Consider the following 12,101-nt stretch of genomic DNA (forward strand, 5'->3'; position numbering starts at 1 on the left):
TCAAGCCACTGGAATTTGTATCTTATTCAACACTCGTGTTCAATAAAATCTTAGGAGGAGCCTTCCTTAAGGGCCAGGAAGTGAGGGAATTTAATAAGAAAGGTGGAGTTTCTACAGAGAGAATTCTGTCATGACAGAGACCAGGTATTCCCTGCTCCCAAACCAAATACAGGACAATGCCCTCCAAGGGAAGCAGCTTAGCAGGGCTTGTGAAGACTCTGCTTTGTGGAGACTCATATCTGAGTCCCAAGCACAGGACCCTGGAGATTTTGGTTAGCACCTCACCCTAACCCCAACACACACACACACAACAAACAAACAAACCAAAACAACCAAACCAGAATCAAGTCAATGGCTTTTATTATGATGCAGTAACATAATAGAAAAAGGACTGTGATAAATAGGCTAAGAGTTGAATGAAAAACATAACCAACTATTTACACGTGTGAGCAGGGCACCCCCACATCAGGCACAGCAGCTGCACTTCTCAGTTGCTCCTTTGCACACACAGCCCTGGGCACACTTGGCACAGCCCACCGGGCAGCAGGAGCAGCAGCCTGGGGAGGGAACGGGAGGGAGAGTGAGAGGTAGAGCAGAATAACCAGCCCCTCCCAACCCAGCACTGCCTGCCTAGAGACCTGTCCTCAACACTGGAGAATTTAAGATTTTCTCAACAATATGAATATATGGCGTTCTTCTAAGACAACTGGAGGTTCCCTATGAGATCATTTCCAAATGCAGAAAAGCTTGGGAGCTCAGGGCAATGCAGAGAGCCTAGATGGGGCAGCAGGGCCTCAAGGGGCAAAGGACAGCCGGTTCCTCCTCGTGTGTGCGTGAGTGCGCGCGTGTGCACACACACAGTGTCCCTCCCACATCGGCACAACCCCCAGATCTACAGACACAGCCCCAACTCACTCTTCTTGCAGGAGGTGCATTTGCACTCTTTGCACTTGCAGGAGCCAGCGCAGGTGCACGAGCCGCCTGGGGAAAGGAGAAGACATAGTAGTGAGCATGGGGGACAGACTTGCAGACACAAGAGCAATCAGTCAACCTGCAGCCAGGGCCGTCCAGCACCCCACTCGATAATCTTCCTAACGACTCAAGCTGAGCCCCACTTCTTTCACAGGTTACCAGGCCCCGCCGTCGGGGGCCTGTGCGGAAGGTGTGGACGCACCAGCCGCGGGGGAAGGGCGTCGCAAGGGAAGGGAGAGGGGCTCCTAGGAGCGCCCCCAGCCGGCCTCGCAGCCCGGGGCAGCGGCTCCTACCAGCGGCGCAGGCGCAGTTGGGGTCCATGGAGAGCTCGGTGGAGGGGAGACGAGCGACGCGATGAATGGAGCGGGTGGAGGCAGCGAGAAGGCGCGATGTGGCCCTGCGCGCGGCCCGCGCGTTTATAGCCGGGGCTCGGCCCGTGCGCAGAGGTCTGCGCCCGGCCCCGGGTCTCGGCGGGAGCGTGCGCGCGGGCGGCTGGGGAGCCACGTGCAGAACCTCCCCGAGGGCGGGGCGGCGAGCAGCGCGCGCCCCCCTCCTCCTCCGGGCCCGCACCCCGCTTTCCAATGCCTGCGCCTTTGCGTTCATCCCCGCATAGGAGTTTTCGGAACCCCAATCCTTCCGCTGGCCCAACCTCAGCCCCGCACCGCGGTGTTGCTAGCTTTGCCGGAGCTCCTGTTTGGGGAGCTGTGCGCACAGGGCTGCCCCCCACCCCCCAGCACCGCGGCCCCGTGCACGCCCCGGCCTTGCCCTGCCGTCCCCACCTCGTTTCTTGCTCTGTGTGCTCGGAGTGTGCGTGGTTCTGGGACTGTGTTCCACCCCCCACCCCGCGATAGCTGCCCCGGCCCCAGAAACGGAGCCGGAATCTTCAGCTCCACGCAGCTATTGATAAAAGGCAACCCGGCGCGGGGACTCAGGCCTGCGATCCAAGCTGAGGATCGCTGCCCGAGGCCAGCCCAGAAAGTGACGTCTGTGAGACTCTTATCTCCAATGAACCACCAAAAACTAAAAAATAACCCAGAAGTGGAGCTGTGGTTCCAGTGGGCGAGCACCAGCCTTGAGCAAGAAAGCTCCGGGGCAGCGTCCGGGCCCTGAATTCAAGTCCCGGGATGCGCACCAAACCCAACCACAGCAATCGAGAGACAGCTAAAGCGGGGATGAATGCAGGAGCCCGGCTCGGGGCCACTTCCAATCAGGATCATGTCCAGGACCAGCCCAGCGTTTAGGGGACGGCGTGGGGGGGGGGGGGGAGGGAAGATGAGGCGGGGGGGGGGGGTGAGATCCGGGGCGCGGGGCCGAGGTGCAGGGCGCCGGGCCGGGTGCACAGCCCCGCCCTCCCTCGCGGCCCAGCCCTCGGGAGGTTCTGCACGTGGCCCGCAATGCGGGTCGGGCGCAGAGGCGGGGGCCGGGCGCAGACCTCTGCGCACGGGCCGAGCCCCGGCTATAAACGCGCGGGCCGCGCGCAGGGCCACATCGCGCCTTCTCGCTGCCTCCACTCGCTCCATTCATCGCGTCGCTCGTCTCCCCTCCACCGAGCTCTCCATGGACCCCAACTGCGCCTGCGCCGCTGGTAGGAGCCGCTGCCCCGGGCTGCGAGGCCGGCTGGGGGCGCTCCTAGGAGCCCCTCTCCCTTCCCTTGCGACGCCCTTCCCCCGCGGCTGGTGCGTCCACACCTTCCGCACAGGCCCCCGACGGCGGGGCCTGGTAACCTGTGAAAGAAGTGGGGCTCGGCTTGAGTCGTTAGGAAGATTATCGAGTGGGGTGCTGGACGGCCCTGGCTGCAGGTTGACTGATTGCTCTTGTGTCTGCACGTCTGTCCCTCGTGCTCATTGCTGTGTGTCTCTTCTTTCCCCAGGCGGCTCGTGCACCTGCGCTGGCTCCTGCAAGTGCAAAGAGTGCAAATGCACCTCCTGCAAGAAGAGTGAGTTGGGGCTGTGTCTGTAGATCTGGGGGTTGTGCCGATGTGGGAGGGACTGTGTGTGTGTGTGTGGGGGGGGGTAACTGACTGTCCTTTGCCCTTTGAGGCCCTGCTGCCCCTCTAGGCTCTCTGCACTGCCCTGAGCTCCCACGGTCTGGACAGCCTTTCTGCATTTGGAAATGCTCCCATTGGGAAGCTCAGTTGTCTTAGAAAGCCATATATTCATATTGTTGAGAAAATCTTAAATTCTCCAGTGCAGAGGACAGATCTCTAGGCAGGCTGTGCTGGGTTGGTTATTCTGCTCTATCTCTCACTCTTCCTCCTTTTCCCTCCCCAGGCTGCTGCTCTTGCTGCCCGGTGGGCTGTGCCAAGTGTGCCCAGGGCTGTGTGTGCAAAGGAGCAACTGAGAAGTGCAGCTGCTGTGCCTGATGTGGGGGTGCCCTGCTCACACGTGTAAATAGTGATTTGTATGTCTCAAGTTCGGTTTCTCACTCAACCCTTACCTGTTTCCCACTGCCTTTTTTGTATGAAGTTAATGCATGGTAATAAATATCATTGACTTGGTTCTGACTGGTTTTCTCTGTAGTAATAAGGGGTTGGATTGAGGGACAGATCTGGGAATCCAGGACCAAGGCTGGGGATAGATGTTAATACCCCAAACCATTCTCTTCCAGCAAGTGGGTGACCTCACTGAACCGCTGCTGTAAATTGGGGAGCAGTGGTGGGGGGAGGGCCATTGTGAGTAGGAAGGATGCTTGGGCCTCCCCCCAAAAAAAAAAAACCTTCCTCCTGAGGCAGACCCACTCCTGCTGTCTTGGGGTACACTCAGCTAGCCCATGGCTTGTTAGTTACAGGCTGCAGCCAGTCATGAGCAATGGTTGGGTAGGAGCAGGGTTCCCAGGAGCCTTCTAGCAGCCCTGGACCTTGTTTCTTCTCCTGTATGCTAAGCTCCAAATGGACCCTCCACTGGTAAGGCATGCCTGGCTCTGGGTCTTAGAACAAACACTCAACCCAGGCCGCAGTACATGGTGTCCCTGGGCTAAAGGGATCCCATTTCAAGCTCTGCGCTGAGGCTACTTAGTTGTCTAATATCTCCGAGACCCAGTTCCTGACAGCATTTCCCACTTCTCTGCCCATATCTGCCAAGAGTTCAAGGTATTGAGGCCCAAGACTGTCCTGACAGATGTCTTTCAGGGTCAGGGGCTATCGGTTGTGCCCAGGACTCTGCAGCCCTGTAGGAGTCTGACTGGATGGAGGCAAACAAGGTTGCCTTTTTGGAGATTGATGCCTGAGTCTGGGCCTCCGGTTGCACTCAACCTGGGCTGGGTCCTGAGTATGGGGATTTCCTTGTGAAAGAAAAGGAGGACACATATCCTTTCCAGATGAGGGACAGAAGATCAGACCTGTCTCCCTCTTCTGAGTGGAAAGCTAGGGCTGGTCCTGCTCAAAGGAGGGGCTCAGGGAGCTGAAGCCCTGCTGCCATGTCTCCTGCATCTCTCCCAGCTCCTTGTTGGTTTTCTCTTCCACACTGGGTCTTGGACAATAGGTGGCAACAGGACAGTGACCAGTTTCCTCATATTCTTTTCCTCTAGAGAATAGTGTGAATACAAACTGTAAGGTATATTAAATAGGCAGGTTTCATTAGGTAGCCAATGAAGAGAACACCACACGCTATTTAGGCAGGAAAAGAAGTTAATTTACCAAACTGATGCCCCAGCCATGCATGGTGGAGAAGCATAGCTGAAAGGAAAGGGGTGGGGGGAGGAAGAGGGGTGACCCACCTCTGGGCCAGGACTCATCTAGGCCAGGGACAGGGAGAGGTGTGGCCAGGTGGGGGAAAGGTGTGGCCACACTAGATCTGGATGTGACCCTTTTAAGGTCAGATGAGAGGCATGAGACCAGAGGTGGCCCAGGATGTGACCTAGTAGGAGGGGAAGGTGACTGCTTCCAGGTCTGCCAGTTACCTAGGTAACAGATACTGGGCGTAAACTTAGCCAAAAGGGAGGGAGGTATCTCTCTCCAGACCTTACATTCCAGCCTTTTGATAATTATGAAAAAGGGCGAAGATTCTCTCTGGCTACTTCCTGCTTGCAAGGGGCATCGACAATAGGGGTAAAAGGCTGGAATTTGGTCCCCTCCCAGAGAAGGCAGTGAGCAGCAGCTGTCCCTTGGTGGCGTGCAAGAAGGGAGTCTCTTGGAGGAAGTCTGGAGGAAGTCTTCTCAGGCAGGGGGCTGGACGAAGATAAAAAGGAAAAATATTACTGAAAAGATTGGATGTCCGTGGCTTGGAGGTGACCTAAGGGATGAGGTAGTGAGGAGTGTGGAGAGGAGAGAAGCTGGCTCAGCGTTACTCACCTGGATCTTCAGGGATTCGAGACAGCCTTACCTTGGTAGGCCCAAGGGGGAACAGGTGTACTTTGAAGTCAGTGGAATGTAAAGTCTGCACAGGGACACCTCCCTCCCTCTTGGCTAAGTTTCCACGCAGTATCTGTTACCTAGGTAACTGGCAGACCTGGAAGCAGTCACTTCCCCTCCTACTAGGTCACATGCCTCCCATCTGACCTTAGGAGGGTCCCAGACCCTGAGGTCACATCCAGATCCAGTGTGGCCACACCTTTCCCCCACCTGGCCACACCTCTTCCTGTCCCTGGCCTAGATAAGTCCTGGGGGGCGGGGTGTCCTCCCCCCTTTTCCTTTTTCAGCCATGCTTGTCCACCATGCATGGCTAGGGCATCAGTTTGGTAAATTAACTTCTTTTCCTGCCTAAATAGTGTGTGGTGTTCTCTTCATTGGCTACCTAATGAAACCTACCTATTTAATATACCTTACACAAACCTGGATTAGTTTCAAGTATACTAGGTTTTTTTCCCCTCCAGGGAACTTGTCACTCTCTCCCCAGGTCTGAGAGGGAGGGGACTGAGCAGTCTCTGAATAGCATGACTCACCAGAGGGCCCCCCAACTGCTCCTGGAAGCATACAGCCTGAATTTAGGGTCTGGCTTGGCTAGGGAAGAGCTCATGCCAAGACTGCTGTTGTAGGAAGACTTCCCTCTCTCTCCTCTTCTTCCCCAGGCTCCTCTTCCTGCTGCCCACTAGGCTGTGCCAGATCTGACCAGGTCTGTGGTTACAGAGGGGCATCAAATAAGGGTAGCTGGTACTCCTGATGTGGGGGGATATCCTAGTTCCCACATGTAGAGTGATGGGCCAATGGCTTGTACCTGTATTCAAAGCTACTAAAGAGGCTAAGATCTGAGAATCACAATTGGAAGCCAGCTTGCACAGAAACAATCTTTGAGATTAGAGAGGGGTGTGTGGCTCAAGTGGTAGAGTGCCACCATAAACAAGCAAGCTAATTGAGAACAAAAGTGCCTGAGTTCAATAGGCAAAAAAAAAAAAAGTGATTGGTGCAAACTTGTGTTATTTGTCCCTTGTATTTGTTTTTGTTTCTGTGAAGTATGGGAGAATAAAAGTCATTACTTGACTGCTACTCTACTTTTCTTTGTGTGTCTGAGAAATAAGAGACAGGGGGGAGGGACTAATTGGAAGTGCAACGATCTGGGCTTAACTGTTAGCACTTAGAAGGCTGTGTGGGGCAGGGGGGGGGGGGGGGAGCTGGGAAGTTGGCTCAGTGGTAGAATGCTTGCCTCACGTGCATGAGGCCATGGGTTTGATTCCTCAGCACCACATAAACAAAAAAAGCCACAAGTGATAGAACGCTAGTTTTGAGCTGAAGAGCTGAGGGACAATGCCCAGGCCCAGAGTTCAAGCCCCAAGGCCCCCCCCCCCCCCCAAAAGGCTGTGTCTTACTGAAAAAAAGGCTGTGTCTTACTGGAAGTTGGTGTCTCATGCTTGTATCCTATCTATGCTGGAGGCTGAAATCAGAGGATCACAGTTCAAAGCCAGCCCAAGGAGACCAATCAGAGAGACACATCCCCAATAAACTAGCAAAAAGCTAGAAGTAGAGGTATGGCTCAAGTGGTAGAACAACAGCCTTGAGCAAAAAAGCTAAGGGATAGCCAGTTCCTGAGTTCATGCTCCAGGACCAGAACAAAAGAAAGAAAGGAAGAAAGCCAGCCTTGTCTTCTGGAATGCAGGTGAACTCACAGAGCTTTTTCTTCTGTAAAGTGGGGAACAGTGTGCAAGACCACATCCCCACCTCCCTATGAGAAGTGTGGGTGGCATAGAAACTTCTCCATCTTCCATCAACTACTCTGCACAGTGCAAATTCATCTTCTAACATTTGGGGCTTAAAAATGCCGGCAGAGTGGGAATGTTACCCCTCCCCCCAGCTGCTCGAATCCTCCACAGGATATTCTAATCTCCATTGGGAAGAAATAGCTTTTACTTCTGTCCATCTCAGACCTAAGCTTTGGTAAATGGTATTAATTTCAGGAGAGAAAAGCACGAACGAACACAAACCCATTATTTAAGGTTTGGCCCGAAAACATCAGCAAATATACAAAGGCACAGGGGAATAAAGAGTTAGAACCAGGTGTGGTAGTTCACTTCTGTAATCCCAGCCTCAGGAGGCTGAGGAAGGAAGGGGATTAGAACTAGAGGCCAGCTGGGCTACATAGCGAGTCCCTGTCTTAAAAAGACCAAAAAAGAAAAAAATAAGACACTCCTCAAGTTAGGATGAATTTGTTCTCCCATATTCCAGTCCTGGACTCCTTTGAATGAACAATGTGAGGAGGGATTTGAAGGGCCTTTCCAGAATTTTCTTGGCAACATGACCATGTGTGTGATTATTGGCTGCAGGTGAAGAACTTTGCATCCAAAGTGTCCCAGCTTAGGGTAGTGGTGGGCTTTGCTTATGGGGAGCCCTAGGAAAGTCTATGTGAAGGAGAACCCTGCAACCATGTCCACTGACTTCAGGATAAAAGAAGATAGGAGGGAAGGGCTAGCCGGGGACCGCCCTGGTGGTCCCAGGGCATAGGGCCTTGCCGGATGCACGGGAATCCCTCACCTGTCACCTGATATCAGTGATGCTGGGACCGTGGGCCAGGCTAAGATGACATCAGGGATTGGGGGACCGACATGACTGGGATGCTGGTGGATGAGAATGGCCTAAAAATCTTGGGAACTGGAAGGTCGCTGTGGGGCAATGGGAGACAGAGGCTGGGAGGTGGCTCAGGGTGCAGTCCTACCCTAGGGGGGAGGGGCTGCCAGGTGTGCTCAGCTGAGCCAAGGTCGGTGAGCACCAAGCGCATGCCCAGCTGGGGCTGAGGCAGGGCAGGGCGCCCTTCCTCCCCTATAAAGCCAGCAGGCGAGCAGCACAGCCCAACCAGCAGCCCCACAGCTCCCCTGCTTGTTCCTGCAGAACCCCGGCCTCATGGAGAGGAGCGCCACGTGTACCTGCCGTGCTGGTAAGTGTACCTGAATCTAGTACCTTCGGAAGCTGAGTTCTGAGCCCCAGACCCCAGTGTACCTGGGTCTGAAGAGGTCATATTTAGAGTTCTCAGCTGAGTGGACTCCATTTGGCCAGTGCTTGTTTTCTGGATGAGTTATTTTATTATTGTTATTATTTTTTGCCAGTCCTGAGCCTCCAACTCTGGGCCTGGTCTCTGTCCCTGAGCTTCTTTTGCTCAAGGCTAGTGCTCTACCGATTCATGAGGCAGGAGCTCTTGTAATCTGACAGTCTGTGGAAATCCAAGTAGAGACACACCCAGAGACACTTTACTAGTCTCCTGGGTGTCTCTCTTTCTCCCACCAAATTGACAATGAAGGTTAAACCATCACAGGTACCTTCCTTTGGAGGGTAAAACTTCCTTTTGGGTACAACTTGCTCTTCCTAGATAAGGGGCCAGAAAACCAATTTTTTTTTTTCCTGCTCCCTGGATGGCAGAATCTAGTAGGCCTGGCCCTGCTCAAGGGAAGGCTCTGAGTACTGCTGCCCCACAGCTGTGTCTCCTGAATCTCTGGCTTACCGTGGTCTTTCTCCTCCTCACAGCCAAGGCCTGCACCTGTGATGACAGCTGCACTTGTGAAAAGTGCAAGTGCTCCCTCTGCAGGACGTGTGAGTGAGAACTTCCTGGGGACCTGAGGGCAGACGGAGCCAGGAGGGGTCTAAGTACAGCAGGCAGGAGCAGGGCCATATCCAGCTTCCCCAAGCCCGTCCCTCCACCCCCCCCCCCCCCCCCCATCTGCTCAGCCTTAGAGCAAATGGCCGATTCCCCTCATTCCTCTTCCCAGAGCCTGCCTCCAGGCAGCCAACCTCAGATCTGCACAACTGAGGACTTTTCTGGGGCTTGACCTTTATCTCCACTGGCCCTGTCATCATCTCTCCAGACATTATGCCCTCTACTGAACTCAGGAACTCAGATGGGGCTGATTAGCTCTCCCCCCCCTCCCCATTTCCCCCACTTTCTTGGTGCTAGTCCTAGGACTTGAACTTGGGGCCTGGGAACTGTCCTGAATTTTCTTTTTTCTCAAGGCTAGTGTTTTACCACTTGAGCCAGAGTTCCACTTCCAGCTTTTTTGGTGATTAATTGGAGGTAAGAGTCTCAGACTTTGCTGAGTAGTAGTAGCTCCTGCCTGTAGTCCTAGCTACTTGGGAAGCTGAGATCTGAGGATCATGGATGAAGCCAGTCTAGGCATATGAGACTCATCACCAATTAATCACAGAAAAAGCTGGAAGTAGCACTGTGGCTCAAGTGGTAGAGCACTAGTTTTGAGCAAAAGAAGCTCAGGGACAGCACTCAAACTCAGAGTTTGAGCCCCAAGACTGACAAAAAAAAATAATAAAAAATAAATCCTCAGACTTTCCAGGTTGGCTTTGAACCTCGATCCTCAGATCAAAGCTTCCCAAACAGCTAGGATTACAGGCATGAGCCATCAATGCCAAGCTTGCTGCCTTTTTATTTTTTGGTGCTGGTTCTAGGACTTGAACTCAGGCCAGGGCACTGTCCCTGAGCTTTTGTTTTTATCCTTCAAGTGCTCTACCACTTGAGCCAGAACTCTACTTCCAGCTTTTTTGGGTAGTAAATTTGAGATAAAAGTCTCATAGACTTCCTTCCCAGCCTGGCTTTGAACCTTCATCCTCAGATCTCCGCTTCCTGAACAGCTAGGATTACAGATATTAGCTACAAATATCCCAGCTGTCTCCTGACAGAATTTACAGTCCTGTACTCACAGGCTGTGGGTGGAGCTTAGGCCAGGCCCACTGTTAGAATGAGTCTGCCCTGACCTGTCACTCTCCTTTTTCCTCATGTAGCATGCTGCTCCTGCTGTTCTGTGATCTGTACCAAGTGTTCCCGTGGCTGCATCTGCAAAGGGGAATTTGATCCATGTGATTGTTACCCTGCAATCCTCTGAAGTGGGGAAAGCCCTGCTCCCATGTGCCAACAGGATCCAGACCTTGAGGGGTTTTTTGTTTTTTGGTTTTTTTACATGCACCTTGACTGTGTCCCACGTTTCTTTTTACTGTGAAATTTGTACAAGTCAATAAACTCACGCTATCTGTTTTTGCTTTCCTGGGTGTGGGATGTGGGACTGGCTTGGTTCTGGTAGGGTTGGGAGGGGGTCGATATTGAGGGCTGTGGGGGAGGGAGGATGGATGCAGGTGTAAGCTATCATGACGTCTTTCCTCTCTTTTGTGAACTATGGAAGATTTCTTCTACCACTTTTGACTGGCAGTGGCTGCCCTTTTGGTGTATCTGCATCAGCCTATACTCGGCAGCTGCTTATGGTGTACTTACTGCATTCTGCAGTTGGCCATGGGTTCTCATGATGCCAGGAACACAACAGGGAGTTTTTAGGCAGCTGGAGAGAGAACATTGGAGTAGGAAGTCCTGTAGGGTTAAGTAGTGAATGTGCCTGCCTGCAGGCTTGCAGGATGAATGAAAAGCCAGGGCGGGCTTTGTGCTCCCAATATAGGAGGCCTCAGGAAAAGAGGAAGGGAGGAGAGAGGCCATTCTAGAAGGGGCAGTGCCTGTGAAGCAAAGCACTATCATCTTCCCAGGTATTTGGCACCAGATGTAAGGTTTTAGGCATGGAAAGAACACACAGGAGGAGGTAAAGGTGAATAAAAGTTTATTGGGGTATGCTCCCGGGTGGACTCCCTGGTCAGGATCAGAGAGGTAGCACAGAGTCTGGTTATAGCAGGGTTTATATGGCTGGGGTCAGCAGGAACTTTTAGCACGGAACTTGTTTTGCAAGTTTAAGCAGTTTCAGGCGAGTGCCCCTAAAGATCAATTCAGACAGGTGGTATTTTTGATAAGGAGGTGGCCTTTCTGGGCTGCCCCTGTCCTCCAACAGCCTGACAAGAACCTGGAGATTCTTGGGAGAAGTACTCAGCTTCTAGTATAGAGGGAAGAGAGGGCCTTGCCATCCATACTCAGTGCATGAGTGGAAAGCCAGGTGCTGGTGGCTCACACCTGTAATCCTAGCTACCCAGGAAGCTGAGATCTGAGGATGATGGTTCAAAGCCAGCCTAGCCAGGAAAGTCCATGAGACTCTTATCTGCAATTAACCACCAAAAAGACAGAAGCAGAGCTGTGGATCAAGTGGTAGGTCACTAGCCTTGAAAGAAAAAAAAAATCTCAGGCACAGTCACAGAACAAAAGAAAGTCATCAATCCATTTATCAAATGCATCAAAGAGAGCATCAGGCAAGTGAGTTATAATAGAGTGGGGCATTTCTTCCACAGGCTTCAGATGTGGAAACATCCTTTACGTTAGAGTTGGTGGAAGCGAGCGATCGGCTAAACTTAATAATACATTCCATCAGGGCAATGGTGGCTCATTCCTGTAATCCTAGCTACTCAGGTGGCTGAGATCTGAGGATCTGAGATCACGGTTCAAAGCCAGCCCAGTCAGAACAGACTGTGAGACTCTTATCTCCAAAAAAAGCAAGATGTGGAGTGGTGGTTCAAGTGGTAGAGCATTTGCTCTGAGCAAAAATACTAAGGGAACAGCACCCAGACCCTGAGTTCAAGCCCTGGGACTGCCACAAAAAAAATTTAAAAATTATCTAATATTCATTTACAAAGTTGGTAGAAAATGGCTCCAGAGAACAACAGATGGCCTGTGATAGTTTTGGCTGTCTATCTGCAACATTTCTTTCCCTACAAAAGATGCTAAGATTCTTTAGTCAATCAGCAGGATCTTGTATCCTGATAGGACCTCAAGGAATTTCAGTTCCCATGAACAATGTTTGTTTTTGTTTTGGTTGTGGGGCTTGAACTCTGGGCCTGGGCA

At 52.5% G+C, this 12,101-nt stretch overlaps 2 protein-coding genes across 2 annotated transcripts; one reads left to right on the top strand and one right to left on the bottom strand.

Moving 5' to 3' along the window:
* Nucleotides 1-343: 343 nt before the first annotated feature.
* LOC122116297 (metallothionein-1E) lies at nt 344-1,375 on the bottom strand. Its single transcript, XM_042689943.1, has 3 exons — nt 1,266-1,375; nt 916-981; nt 344-557 (listed from the first exon to the last, which is right to left on the bottom strand). The coding sequence occupies exons 1-3, from the start codon at nt 1,291-1,293 to the stop codon at nt 466-468; spliced, it is 186 nt and encodes a 61-aa protein (XP_042545877.1). The 5' UTR covers nt 1,294-1,375; the 3' UTR covers nt 344-465.
* Nucleotides 1,376-2,407: 1,032 nt separating this feature from the next.
* LOC122116299 (metallothionein-1E) lies at nt 2,408-3,475 on the top strand. The gene is made up of 3 exons (XM_042689946.1): nt 2,408-2,557; nt 2,843-2,908; nt 3,243-3,475. The coding sequence occupies exons 1-3, from the start codon at nt 2,530-2,532 to the stop codon at nt 3,332-3,334; spliced, it is 186 nt and encodes a 61-aa protein (XP_042545880.1). The 5' UTR covers nt 2,408-2,529; the 3' UTR covers nt 3,335-3,475.
* The last annotated feature ends 8,626 nt before the right edge of the window (nt 3,476-12,101 follow it).

Source organism: Dipodomys spectabilis, unplaced genomic scaffold, assembly GCF_019054845.1.
Source record: "Dipodomys spectabilis isolate Male_0828 unplaced genomic scaffold, ASM1905484v1 ptg000130l, whole genome shotgun sequence".
NCBI classification, from domain to species: domain Eukaryota; kingdom Metazoa; phylum Chordata; class Mammalia; order Rodentia; family Heteromyidae; genus Dipodomys; species Dipodomys spectabilis.

What these genes read in the sequence shown, in the direction of transcription:
- LOC122116297 (XM_042689943.1), bottom strand. Translation starts at nt 1,293, where the DNA reads ATGGACCCCAACTGCGCCTGCGCCGCTG. An exon ending in CAACTGCGCCTGCGCCGCTG is followed by an intron (nt 982 to 1,265) that starts GTAGGAGCCGCT and finishes TCCTTTCCCCAG; the next exon opens with GCGGCTCGTGCACCTGCGCT. An exon ending in ATGCACCTCCTGCAAGAAGA is followed by an intron (nt 558 to 915) that starts GTGAGTTGGGGC and finishes TTCCCTCCCCAG; the next exon opens with GCTGCTGCTCCTGCTGCCCG.
- LOC122116299 (XM_042689946.1), top strand. Translation starts at nt 2,530, where the DNA reads ATGGACCCCAACTGCGCCTGCGCCGCTG. An exon ending in CAACTGCGCCTGCGCCGCTG is followed by an intron (nt 2,558 to 2,842) that starts GTAGGAGCCGCT and finishes TTCTTTCCCCAG; the next exon opens with GCGGCTCGTGCACCTGCGCT. An exon ending in ATGCACCTCCTGCAAGAAGA is followed by an intron (nt 2,909 to 3,242) that starts GTGAGTTGGGGC and finishes TTCCCTCCCCAG; the next exon opens with GCTGCTGCTCTTGCTGCCCG.